The sequence below is a fragment of the Cornus florida genome, unplaced genomic scaffold (assembly GCF_030987335.1).
Source record: "Cornus florida cultivar Cherokee Brave unplaced genomic scaffold, ASM3098733v1 CherokeeBrave_3.0.0_Hap2_Chr08, whole genome shotgun sequence".
Classification (NCBI taxonomy): Eukaryota; Viridiplantae; Streptophyta; class Magnoliopsida; order Cornales; family Cornaceae; genus Cornus; species Cornus florida.
In genome coordinates, this window is record NW_026775578.1 from 17,092,369 (window position 1) to 17,106,806 (window position 14,438).

At 34.8% G+C, this 14,438-nt stretch overlaps 1 protein-coding gene across 2 annotated transcripts in view; it reads right to left on the reverse strand.

Annotated features, from left to right (window-relative positions):
• The window catches only part of LOC132269801 (uncharacterized), a 37,454-nt gene that overhangs the window by 5,376 nt on the left and 17,640 nt on the right, over positions 1-14,438 (reverse strand). The window contains exons 11-20 of one of the 2 annotated variants that reach the window (XM_059771043.1): positions 13,718-13,749; positions 13,488-13,620; positions 10,921-11,499; positions 8,374-8,921; positions 8,230-8,293; positions 8,017-8,119; positions 7,638-7,795; positions 2,884-3,009; positions 1,896-1,966; positions 577-639 (exon numbers count right to left, since the gene is read on the reverse strand). In XM_059771043.1, coding sequence (XP_059627026.1) covers positions 577-639; positions 1,896-1,966; positions 2,884-3,009; positions 7,638-7,795; positions 8,017-8,119; positions 8,230-8,293; positions 8,374-8,921; positions 10,921-11,499; positions 13,488-13,620; positions 13,718-13,749 — 1,877 coding nt within the window. Of the gene's footprint in view, positions 1-576; positions 640-1,895; positions 1,967-2,883; positions 3,010-7,637; positions 7,796-8,016; positions 8,120-8,229; positions 8,294-8,373; positions 8,922-10,920; positions 11,542-13,487; positions 13,621-13,717; positions 13,750-14,438 lie in introns of both variants that reach the window. The other variant, XM_059771041.1, reaches the window with a different exon arrangement.

The following is a 14,438-nucleotide window of genomic DNA, read 5'->3' on the forward strand; positions in this document are numbered from 1 at the left end:
ATTTCAGTTTCATCTTCATATAAAATTTGGTTAATGACAGACTGTTAACCAAGCTTCTTTATTTAATTATGCAGGTGTGATCTTAAAATGTCTAACATATGCATTTATATACAAACACACACACACGTGCGTATTCATAGGAACTTTCGTGTAGTATTTTCTATCTTCATTTTTCAGCTTCTAGATTATCATAACATTTTCAAAATGCAAAACATTATAAGGATTTTCGCACGTTTGATATCCTAATGCAGAAAAGAGTCTATTGACAAAGGAATTTTGGGGAGTTAAATCACAAACGAATTCAACATGGAGGTCCATAAATGCCCAGAAGCTCTTTAAAACTACAAAGCACCCAGGACATAACATACATGCGGTTACCATGATCTCCTAATATTAATGCTAAAAGAGCTTGTAACAGATTCTTGATATTCTAATTGAAGTGTTCGCATGACCATAGAAGACAATTTTTGCACAACATTAAACATTCATAACCAAATTTACTGTCACAATTAGATGACAAACCCCTAGTAGAAAAAAGTAAGTTCAAGATAAAAGCAAGATTCCAGGAAAACATACCCATTATGCTCTAATCCAAGTTCTTTAACCTCCCATTTAGCATTTGATATTCGATCAACATACCTGCCAGAAATGCTTGCCAGTCAAATCTAAAAAGAATGCTCCACAAATAAATTAAGGATGCCATCCATTCAATTTGATAAATTAGTATATAAAAAAGGAATCAGAGCAGATTTGTCCATGCATTAAGATTATTATTACCTAAGGTTTTGAATTGTTAAGTGATAACTTATGGAAGTAGTAAAACTGTTATTAATGTGGTATGCGAATTTTAAATGTCGTTCTAGAGAAAATCAAGGGTAATTAGTAGTTGATAAATGGGCCGCTTCTTTTATAATCAACTACTAATTACCCTTGATTTCCATTTAAAATCTAGGCTCCGAGGGAGACTGAACCAAAATTTAGTCTTTATTACAGTTGTGAGTGAACTTCTAATAAACAAGTCCCTAGAATTTTAATAAACAAGATGCCAGAATTTCTCATTATAAATTTTAGGGGAAAGTTGAAGAATGAGAAGAATATATAAGGGAATCACAGTTCCAACCAAAAATCTAAATGGCAACATATATTGCTTTAAAAGCCTTGAAATTACAGGAAAACTCGATGTTGCATTGTTCTCCACTGAAGTACATTGACTTGTAGACTAAAAGTTGTGTTATAGCCATAACTAGATTATGACTCCAAAATTAAAAACACTAACTGCTCAAACTAGACCTAAAACTACTAAAGCCACATATGCAGGGTAATAGACACATCTTATCCCATTTACAAAGAAAAGGTCCCACAGAAACCATTACTAAGGAAAGAACCCATAGAACTGTACTAAAGCCTAAACCTATTATGATATAAAATTCCAAATACACCCCACAGTGGGCTCAACTTCAGTCCTATAGCTCTAAAGTTTGAGATATATTACTATGTGGAATATCTTGCATCATTGTTGGTATTGGTCCACACTTCTTCTGACTTGACCTTGTGACTGTTAAAATTAGTCAATTGATTCAAACTGTTTGGCTTATAAGTTTATAGTTCCTTTATCATGTTGCATTTAGTTCTATATATGTAACTAGTTATAATAACACAAAGGTTAACATGTTAGCATTCCTGTAACAAAGTCACAGATACCAATACAAAAATACTAATACATGGAATAAAATTAAAATTCAACACACGATTACACATGTTAACCTCAGGCTTTCATCAAATTGACTCACATTATTCAACCAGTCTACAAGTGTAAAATACTATTCATTTTATTCAAAAGGTAGAACATTTATTTGGAACATATAAACCAGCTGAGCTATGCTCTTATGACTTACCCATCAATATGGAGAAGTAATCTTGCAGTCGTTCTATGAATATGCTCTGTAAGATCTGGTACAGAATCGACCTGACAAGCCAAAAAAAAAAAATTTCCTTCCATCAAGTTCATTCAAATCTAGAATTTCTGTAACGATAATTACTATGTAGTAAAAAAAAAAAAAAAACACATCTTTCAGTTGGAACACTTGCTGAGATTAATGTCACTGTCCAATCCTATCAAGGACAAAGTTGATCCATACTTGGTAATTTGGTAACTTCCCTGATAAGAATAAAAGTACATGCTTTTTGTAAAAGAAAATGAAAAAATTCCATGGTTTATTAAAAGATACACTATCATTTTTAACTAAAATCAAATTGTTTAAATAGGGAACATATAGCATGACAAAGCCAAGTTCTTTAATATCCGCTCTCCCTCTTTCTTTAGGCATCATTTCTGAACCTAATTTGACTTGCGTTAATCTTGTAAATCTACAAATATATAAATAACGTAGGTAACATTGGTCCACGAACAGCGTCTGCCAGCATCGTTTATTGATTATCCATACTAAGAGGTGAAATTCCAATATGCTGAACTAAAATAATCCATATGTAAAGCGGATAAAACACAGGCATGCGTACACCCCCACTGTGCATAAACACATGCATGCACTTTGTGTGCATTTTGGCAAGGACTATCCAATGTTAAATATGTGATAGTCTGTTAAGCAGTATCAGTACAATATGACAATTTATGAGACAACAAATGCAAATTTTTATATTCAGAATAATATCTTACAAACATAGCAGATTATGGTACTTATTTAAAATAAAATTACAAGATTGAATTTGCCATTGAAGTTTTACTTGACCAAACACCAACCAATTTTTTAGATCATCATCATTATTGTTATTATCACAAGCAAAATTTTAACTTCGTCCATATCATTTAGCAATATCCCAAGCTACCATGACTAATGTTTTCTTTAAATGCAGTCAAAGACATACCAAATGCACATAGAAATCTTCAACTATAGTTGCATTATTTTGCAGAAGCATCGACTGAAGATGAGCTTTAGATCTATGCAATAATCGAGCAACAAGAGAAATAGTGTCAGCACCAGCACATCTTTCCTGCAGCATAATGTTGATATTAATAAACATATAACATCACAGACATGGCACTGTTTTATCTCATAAAAAACTTAATTTACATAAAGCAATAAGTAGTTCCATGTAAAAGATTAATGACATTTGACAATTTAATGAAGTAATAAGCATGTCTTAACAGAGACTAAAGATCAGAACCTGTTCATGGTTCTTTGTACCATTAGATTCTATAGTTTGAAATTGTACAAGGCAGTTCCTTTGTCCTAGCCTCCTAGGACAAGATCTAATGGATTTTTTAAAACCTTAAAGTTTCTACTTAAGACTGAAAATCAGAGGCAAAAGAGAAGAAGACACCTCAAAGTAAAGTTTGCATGTCTCCTATCTTTACAGAGGGAGTACAAATTCGTATAGTCTAAGGGCTAGTTTGGTGTGCAGGAATGAAATAGAGTGGGAATGGAATGAAGCTGAGAATGGAATGGGAATGCCCATTCCATTCTAGTGTTTGGTTACAAACATGGAATGCTGTAAATATGGAATGATAATTCTCATTCGTGTGTTTGGTTGAACCTATTGAAAAGCTGGAATGGAATTAATTTACATTGATATCTCCAAATTACACTTTATCATGAATAAAGAAATTTAACTTAAAAATTAAATAAATAAATAAATTTAACAAAAAAATTAACATCAGAAATAAATTTGGGGCAAGCAAGGCATTGAAGATTAGGGCAAGGAGGTGTCTCCGGCGGCGGTGGTGAGATAAGTAGTAGTGAGAGAGGAAGACGAATCTGAAATAAGGGCTAGCGTATACAAATACATGCACCTCCATTGAAATTTAAATCTGAAAATTTCTAGATTTTTCGTCCTAAGACATATAACCCAGTTAAATAATACAATTTTGAATTGCTTTGGTGACACACGCAGGCTTCCATCTCTGTATATGCATCTATAATCAGTAAGAAGACAGTGGGACCCAGTTGAAAGAAATGCTTTCTTCTCTCCTCCTCCGTCATTCTTCTCTTCAATTTTTCCCCCTCTCTGACTCTCTCTCCCCTCACTTCACGAATTGGGTAGTTCAAGTTTTTCGATTCTTTGCTTTCTAGATAGAGAAAGAAGCTCAGAAACTCTCTGTTGGATTTGGGGTTGCTGAATTGATGGTGTTCTTTGCTGAAGAAGAATCTGTCTCCGACGGCTGGGTTGGGTTGTGTTGTGTTGTGGTCTCCGGCAACGGTGGTGAGATAAGGGGTAGTGAGAGAGGAAGATGGAGGAAGACGAATCTGTCTCCGGCGGCGGAGGAAGACAGCGAAGGGAGACGACGAATAGGTTGGAAGATGTCGATGGGTTGGAAGAGAACAGAGATGGGTTTGGTTTAGAAAAGGGATGATGAATAGGTTTTTTTGTAATAATTTTTTTAATCGTATTCCATGTGGGAATGGAATGCCCATTCCATTGGTAAAGAGAAGGAATGATTCTGGTGGAATGACCATTCTCCAAGAATGGTGGAGAATGATGATTCCACCTTTAATAGACCACACCAAACACAAGAATGGAAAGAAAAGCATTCCATTCCCTCAGATTTGATTCCATTCAACCACAACAAACATGGCCTAAGAGTTTGCACGGATAATCTGGTAGTCAAACAGATTTTATTTTTTTCACATAAATAACTATAATGGACTTAAGTCCCCTTATTGTCAGAATATCATTCTATATGTTTTTGTGTACCCAAGTTTTCACCCAATCAAATTCACACACTCCCCATGTATAGCCCAAATTTCTGTTCAATACTTTACCAAATGATCATTTAAGTGTCCGTTTATTATGTTTTTACCCAATTATCATATTTTCCACAAGAAAAGTGCAACAACTAGATGTGAATCACAAAGTAGTCATGTTCGGTATGCATCAATAAAGACTGCCACTTTAGATAACCAAAACTTCAATATAAAATGCCTTGCATTTAAGAGGAAGTGGAGTAATGTAGCAGTGGTTTTTTATCATCTTCGGAGAATTCTTGAGATCCATTCAGTCAAGAAACTAGTCATGGTCACCTACTTGACATTAAATCCACTCGATTTATTTCTTCAACAGCTGCATTTTAAATGAAAATAGACCACACTTTGGATGTTAAGGAATCAGGTTTTTGTGGGACAACAATTACCTTCTTTGACCTAACAACCTCAATGCCAATTAAGTGCCTTAATTGGCCCACTGTAATCTCAAATTCCTTGCACATATTTATCCAAATTTTAACTTCTTCACTGGAACAATTTAAGTCAAAGAGATATCATCAATTACATGACTTACGATTTACTTACCCTATTGTTTCAGAATGTTTGAGTGATTTGTTGACTGATTTGTATCTGCTATGCAAACTTCTTCCACCAACAATACATGTTGGAGAGCATTATCCATATCCAACCACAGAAGCAGCTAAAATAGACGGTCAAACTTTACATGACTTTTTTTTTTTTCCTAATTAGATTAAAGCCCTTGGCCAACAATCTTAATACATATCCCACAACAAAACCATCAAACTTTCAGTGCGTGGTGAATACCCATTTTATCCCTCTAGTATTTTTCTACTTCAGCTTTTAGTCCCAATTCGACCTAAACTTCCACTTTCTCACACATCTTGCCCTTCCAATGTTGATAGAGTGCTTCTACAATACCTAGAGGCAAAGAAACGTTAGACACTGAGGATAAAAGATAAAAAAGGAAGTTCACGACATCAGATATTTTTACAGGGTATCGCATAGAAGGACACGAATTTATGAAGAGCATTTGATAGTTTCTTCAATGATCACAACTGAGTAGAGCAAGCAAAAATAGGGTTGGAAGAATGCAGCAAAGTTAAGCACCAAAAGGATAACAAAAATTTAGGTGCTAGAAAACAGAAGATTCCTCTTCGCCAGTACTCGTCCCCTTATTGGATAATTTAAAATATGTAAAAAGAAAAGAAAATATATTAATGAAAGCTAGCAAGTCCATAGAGATAAATAATTCTTTTATTTTCTTATCGTAATGAGATATTTTTGTGCAGACAATCCTTTGGTTTAGCTACAGAAATGAATAATTCTAGTTGAAAGGAAAAAAAAAACACACTTAAAGCCCTTTTTTTAGTACCTAGGACCCTGTTCACTATAACCTCTAAAACACTGGCATGCCAAGGAGGGGTTCTATATCCGTGTCAGACACGCGTCCAACACTCTGCAGAAGTGTCATTTTTTTTTAAGATCGGACATGCTGTCAGAAATGCAGGGATATGTCTGTGCGGAGGTTTTTTTTTTTTTTATGTCAGGATGAAGATGCTGTATAAATATATGTGTGTGTGCATTCATTCAAAGAGATATGTATAAAATAAGAGATAAGGATCTAACTATGTGAAGATATGGAGGGGATGAGAGACAAACCACTGGAATACAGAGACTGGGAGCTGTGAATGAAACAAAGAGAGGAAGAGAGTGAGATGAAGAGATCAAGGAGATGAGAGAGAGGGAATTTGGGCATGTGAACCTTTTATGTTTTTCAAAGTCAGTTAAATGGGTTATATTTGTAAATATAGATTAGAAATTGAGCAAAAAATTAAATTTTTATATATAATAAAAAATTGTTTTATTATTTTATTGTCATATCACTGTCGTGTCAGTGTCCTATTTTTTTGAAATTTGTCATATCGCCCTAACCGTGTCAATTCGTACCCCTGTCCGTCTCCATGCTTCATAGACTATAACCAAAGCAGCGTATAAAGAGATAACACAAGCAATTAAATACCTTAGGAGATATAAGGGATGTGAAGCCATAAAAGAGGAGAAATTCCAACCTAAGGTTCTGTTTCTTTTAAACATTTTCTATAGGCAACAAGTGGAATTGAACAGCTAACATATTAGGTTAAGAGACTAATCAGATACCGCCATGTCAACTAAGCTGGTGTATTTCAAATCTGAGTAAATAAAGACTACATATATTGTTCAGATCCCTAATTATATGGTCCACAAGAGAGCCGGTCATCCACATGGATAGTTCTTTGCACCAATAATCTCCAGGTCAAATTTACTTATCAAAAATAAATAAATAAATAATCTCCAGGTCCATTTGATGTTGATATGTTCAGATAACATTTTTTGGTAGGTGCTCTTATACGAAGTTGTTAATGGTGTTTGAGACCTTCAGGTTTGTAAGAAAGAAGGAAAAAGAATAAATGAGGAGAGCATCAGCCATCAGATAGGACTTCTCTAATATATTTTCATAATGAATTATGTTGTTTCCAAGAAAAATTAAATGAAAATAAGAATATAAAACATGAATGCAAACTTTATCTAACAGACAAGGCCAAGAGAGTAAGTAACAACATAAGGCACAACTGTAAAAAACAAGGACACGGTTTGCTCTTTGTTTGTCTTGATACCTATCAGAAATTGAACCGAGATTGATAAATCACACACGAAATTAGAAGTCAACAATGAACTAGAAGACACATAAATATTTTTTTGCTCATGATATTAACAGACACCAAATCTTATGTAGTCGTAGTTTGAAACAAAAATTCAGGAAAGCTACTTGAATCCAAGTAACTTGCTTAATTACAACAAGAAACAAAAATTTCTGCAAGCAAGAAAGAAGCCAGTGACCTGAAAATTGGAAATAAGTACCTTCAGGCCGAAATATGTGCTGGGCAAGTGACTGGGTGGACTAGTAGGTGTCACATCATTCAAAGATGTGGATGTAGAGGAAGAAAATGATGCAGATTGGAATTTTATCCACTGATCACAATCTTGTGTTATTCTGGATAAGGCTGTCTTCAGCCGATCTGAGGACCACAAGAAAGAAGTAATTTATAATGAAGAGATCCCCTCAAAATAACAAGTATCTCAGACCAGATATAATTAGCTTTAAGAAAAGGATCGAACAAGAAATATGATGAAAAATCACAATACAAAGAAACAAAGAAAAAGAATCAATATATAAGGTATTCTTTTTTATAAGGGAGAAAGAGAGAGAGAGAGAGGAACAAGGACTAGTGAATCTTACAAGTGAGAGAGTCATTCAAGCCTTTTCCACTAGGAAAAGTGTTCTGCTGACCAAATGCTTCGAACACAAAATGGAAAAAAATCTCAAACAATTGGCAAATTCCCTGTAAGAAATGACAAATCAGGAAAAAGGCACAAACACTGATACAATAAGATTGTAAACTAAACAGATAGAAATAATGAATAAGAGGAAAATTATCAGATATGGACATACCTTAAAGAACTCAACATTAACTATCTCTAGCTTCTGCATTAGCCTTGCATATTTATCCATCAACCTATTGCGTAAAACTAAATTCAGCTCAGGGCATCTACGAACATATTTAGTATCCTAGTGTCTGAACAAAGAGTAATTCACCTTAGAAGACAAAGCGACGACCCTGTTTGTGCTATCGTTTCTTCATCATTACAATGTGAAGAGTAATTTTTTAAATGATTAGGTCTCGAAATCCGACTCGGGAGTTGGCTATCTTCATCAATGAAGTCTGCATGAAGATCTTCATTTTCATCTTCTGAAACAGAATTATTGCCATTCACATTATTTTCAACACTATTCCTCGGAGATAGCTTATCTTTGTGAGAATCATCAGTTTTAACATCAGCTTCTCCTGAGGTTGCTGACCCATTTTGTAAAAATGAATCATGATATTCTTTGGAAGCACAGCTTAGTCTCTGCGAAAATGGGTTTCCATTACTAAGCCAATGGGAAAATCCACTTTTCTTAGAGCCAGTTTCAATTGAGTCTGCTGATTTACTGGAGTGCAGCACTCCAGCATTAGATGAGATGCGATCAGATGGGACAATAAGGGCCGCTCCATCACCAACAAGGCCAGCAAAACTTACCACTTGTATTGTGTCTGGCGGCAGTTTCAGCCAATTCTCCTTTTCCATGACCATTTTCAGTGCCTGAAAAATAAAAGATGATATTGGTCATCTTATAAATGCATTCAGATAGTGATATGACACAAAATGATCTGCAAATATGGCCCAAACAGTGCAAGAACAATTCATGGCATGAGTCATAGACTGAAAATCGGACTGTTAAACTTAAGCGCCAAGAATATTGATTCACTGTAACAGTAACTTATAAACAGATACCAAAGCCTGCCCCCCTCCCCCAACACGCACACACCCCCCAAAGAAAAAAATAAAGAAAGTAAAGTGGAACCACTTAATTCAAACCTCAAACCCCACCAATTATCAAAAGGGTCAAGATTACTTGAGCAATCATTTGAATGATCAAAATCAACAAGCAATCAACTATGTACGGATGGCAACCAGGTGCCAGGCACTCCCTCCCTCTCTCACAAACAAACTGTTAAAGAGCATAGTTGGTTAGTGCATGTACATTACATATCTTTTATGCGTGTGTAAGCTATATTAAATAAAAATCACAAATGGAGCCTTTTCTTTTAAAGTACAAGGAAAAGAACAAATACTTTTTATGACGCCATACTATACATGTATTATACTACAATCGGATAGTATGGCTTCTCAAAAGAGGCTCCTAATTAAGCCATTAACATTTGACTTTCTGGATTCTTAGAGCCAGTTCATCTGCTATAGCTGTCCAAAATTTATAACCTATAGCAGTACACTTGATGAAAATGTGTTGATATCTGTAAATATGCATAATATATATATATACATACATACGTATAAATACATACTACAGATTAACATGGTTTTCAACTATCATCTGATAACAATAATTTGATATTGGAAGGAATAAATACATGATGAAAGTGCATCAAGTTTATTCTGCGAGGGTGATAGTCCTTCTGCAGAGTCACGTAGTCATATAACAATTACATAACAATACTCATCCAAGTATGCTAGAACTCACCAAAAGCGAAACTGTATTTGGTAAGACAAAGTGATTTCATGAGCATATTTTATACACCACCTATATTCCCAAATTGAAACCAACTGAATAAACTACACAATAAAGTATCTGAAAGCGAGACTTTAAACCACATATAAAAATAGGTGCACATATATGTACATACACACAGATAATGAGCCATACAGTTAATTGTATATCCAGGCTGTACATTCCATTCCGTAAATATCATTTTCAATTTTTGTTGGTAGTCTCAGTCAACTCAAAGCAAATGGAGACACCAAATCATTCAGCAACTAGCAAGTGAGAAACATCCATAAAAATGGTCCATAAAATCCAGAAATCGCCATAATCTTCACCACTGTTCTACTTCCAAAACACAAGCAGCAGCATGTATGTATATGGTGGTGGTGTTCTAATTGATAGAACTCTAAAGGCAAAAAGATTATACAAGCTCTATGTTCAAAAGATGGTAGGTTTCGATAATGTTTGAAGAAGGAAATTTTATTATATTGAAACTTTTCAAAATCCTACGATTTATTTGTCCATATATTAATCTGGAGATTTTTGCAGAATGCAACTAACAAAAACATGGACAACACAAGATAAAAATAATGTTTTTGAAGAAGGGAAATAATATGATAGTGTTATGACACACGCGTAATGATGTTATTTGTGTGTCGAATACCCTCTACAAGAACTAAAAGTGAAATATTAGATAGACAATGCCTTCAACTAACAGCACAACATAAAGTTCTTGGAACATAAAGGGAAATGAGTGGCAATGCACAAATTATTGGAATATATATATATATATATATATATATATATATGCGCATGTGCATGTAGTTTTCTATAATACTATAAATAAAATCAATAAATTATGAAAGGAGCAAAAGATTAGAAATATGCGAAATGGCACTTAAAATAAAGAACAAGAAACAGAAATGTGTGCCTGAAAAACAGAAGATTATTAATTAAATAATTCAAACCAATAACAAATAAGAATGATGTGGAGACATCTGGTCATTTATTTACAAAAGAGCCATCAAGTCAACTTACATATATATTTTGCCGATGAAAAGCAAAAAAATAATTTTCACAAACGGCCTTCACTTTTTGCCTGAACTCAACTGCTTGAACTCCACAAAAAGTTTCCCCAGCCAAGATAAAGATATTCAGATCTTCATAATTTCTCAAAAATTGATGCATGCTGCTTGAACAAACAGCAGCAGAAGAAAGCAATACTGACATTCGGCTTGTTAAAAGTTGCCAAAGATTCTTGCGGCCTCTCTGTAAGGTTTGTGAAACAAATGATGTAGCATCTTTTCGCAACTGAAACCATGGCGATTCACTACTTGATGCACTCCCCCCATTCCTCGCCTCACCAACTGAATCAGGAGAATCTATATACATAGAGCCATTGGTTCTACTATCATCAGCAAAAGAAGTGTTGGTTGTCGTAGGATCCTCTGTAGTAGGTAAAACAGGCATTCTGTTCACAGATTCAGAAAGCAAACCATCATCTGCCTGGAAATTACAAGAGCTTCTTGCTACTGAATCAACATGCTGAACATCCCCAGATAATCCTGAAATGTCACCTTTCTTCTGCTTCGTATGCGGTGTTTGGCATGCTGGAACCTGTAATAAGGATATACAAATAGCTCCATATAATATCGATGACTGCAAAATGAGGAAGAACACCCGAATTGCATCACTCTATTACACACAACAAAACCCAACAAAAATCCCAAAAATCTAGCAAAAGGCATTGAAGCAAAAAAACCTAGCAAAAATACATAAATTAATACACTCACCGCAAAAAAAAAAAAAAGGGAAGCATGCGTTAAATATATTAAAATACACACTAAAGAAGCAAAAAAATTATATGAAAATCGAAAAGAATAGCAATCTGAAAAGGACAATTCATGAATCTGCTCAAAAGGCTGCAAGTTTTAAACTTCTTAAAAAATTAACAGTCGTCTGCATTACAAAACTGAATAATTATTTACACATTAGAATTAGTATTCCCACAAGTAAAAGCATTAATTGCAGTGTACGTTCACTAATTTAGAAATTTCATAAAATTTTACCGAGTGCTATGTTCTAATTTCTGAGTTATTTGTCTTTCAAGTTTCAATGAACACTCAGCTTGCTAAAACTTCAGCACTATTCCCTTCAATTGTTTAAATTATTTATGTCAGAAAAATATGTGGATTAATGCATTGTGATTTTGGAATTGTCTGCGGTTCAACCTACATAACGGTTCTCCAGTAGAAACACGAAAAACTAAACCAACCCCCCCCCCCCCCCCCCCCCCCCCCCCCCAAAAAAAAAAGCCTAAAGAAAACTAGAACTTCTTACTACAAAAACTTTTCACCACAAAGGACTTTTCAAACTCTATAGTAGAACTCACTCAGTCCCAAATTAGAATTAACTATTCCTATAACCAAATGAACGTTTTTTTTTTTTTTTCCTAGTTGGTACTAAACCAAACACCACCCCCCCCCCCCCCCCCCCAAAAAAAAAAAAAGCCTAAAGAAAACTAGAACTTCTTACTACAAAAACTTTTCACCACAAAGGACTTTTCAAACTCTATAGTAGAACTCACTCAGTCCCAAATTAGAATTAACTATTCCTATAACCAAATGAACTAAACCAAACACACACACCCCCCCTCCCTCCCCCCCCAAAAAAAAAAAAAAATCCCAAAGGAGTTGTTTCCACCCTAGAGGAGTAGAACCTTAGATCTGATACTTCCTGAGGCACCAGGGCCAAGTAACTTACCCACTTGAGCCAACCCCTTGGGGTTAACCAAATGATTGTTAAATGTCAGTGAACCTAAATACTTAGAAACACTAATCTTACAATGTACCAATATACCCCTTAATGACTTGTAAATATTCAAGTACAAAAAGTGTCGTAATTAAACTTAATGCCCCTTGCTAATGTGCTCACCATGGATTCATATGCCCAATCCAGTCACTTGAGAAAAGGGCTTAAGTTCAGTGCTCGAATTAGACATTTAAGCATGTAAAAGTTGGTCAGCAAGGAATACTTCTCTTCACACTGGGGTTAGGGATCAAGCCTCAAATCTTGCTAAGGCTATTGTGTGGGATGTTCTGTCATATCTCAACATTAGTCTTCTGGATCTTGTAGCTGCTTTCAGTTCCTAATGATGTGCTCCTTTTGTTTTTCATTTCTTGGCAACTACTGGAAATGGGCTTTCTCCATTTCTGTTTCTGTATAAGGAGGTATGCCGCCTCCTTGTTTTGTAATTTTTCTCTCTATATAAAATACCCCATTCAGGAATAAAAAATAAAAAATAAAAAAAAGGCTTAAAAGCCATAAATAAGAATAAAAAAAATGAGTTGAATTAATTAGCCAAGAGCACATAACCATTAATTAGATTTTGTAAAAAAGAGAGCAAAAGATCAAGAGGTGATAAACAAGGGCCTTGTGGCCTAGTGGGTGTGTGTGGTTCTTGCCAAAAAAAAAAAAAAGATCAGAAGATGATAATACGAGATTGAAGTCAATGCAGCAGAATATAATATGTAATCAAAATTAAAAATATAAACAGAATAATTAACACAAATGACTAATGCAATAGTAACAGTGATGAAAATTACCTTATTCTCTGGTTGAAAACTCATGATTGCATAATATGAACACATCAATTTAAAAAGGACAGCTAGTGTAGTTAACAAACACTGCCTAAACTTCGATTCAGGTATCCGAAGGCATAAATCACTGTAGGTAAGTCTGGAACCAGAAATTGGAGATAAATCAAGAATCAAATCAGAACAGGAGGCAGCTGTTATGTAAACCAAACAACGGATGTCAAGCATAAAAATTTTACCTACTAGTTTGCGTATTGGGAGCTTCCAGATCCTGCCAAATCAAATTAATCATCTAATGAGGATGTCATTCAATAAGAAAGCGAGAAAATACAAGCAATAATCTCTAAAATAAAGGTCTAAAACCTAATAGCAAGGTTGTTATAGAAGAAAGAAAGAAAGAAGTGATGGATTTTTTAATTGCTTAGGAAATGTTGCATGAACATGAATTCACAAATGATATAATCAATACGGGATTGCAGTTTGATTCAACAAGCTGAAAGTGCTTGTGTGTGCACGCACAGAGAGAATGGAACAGATACAAATTGAACTTTTCATTTCATTTCTTTCTGGGGTATTAGGCGATGGTGGTCCCAACTTGTTTTGAGCCAACAGTATCCCTGCAACATGTTTTTGGGATGCGCACCTCCCTTGAGCGCACTTCAATGAACCATTACTAATATTAATGTTACAAAAAACGCAACGAATCCAAGATAGAACCAAGAATCACGACAGAAAAGTAAACATACTACACAAAGAACACAAAGATTTATACTCGGTTCAGCAACAGCCTATGTCCACCGTTGGGATCCGGCAAAAGTCTTCACTAAGTGTAAAATCGGAAATTACAAGTTTTCAGCTCCACTATACTTTTGTATGAATTTCATAGTCTCTCTGTTACACCACTCCAGACCCTAAGCGCCCTTATATATCGGGCTACAAGAGACTAATTAGGGTTCACGA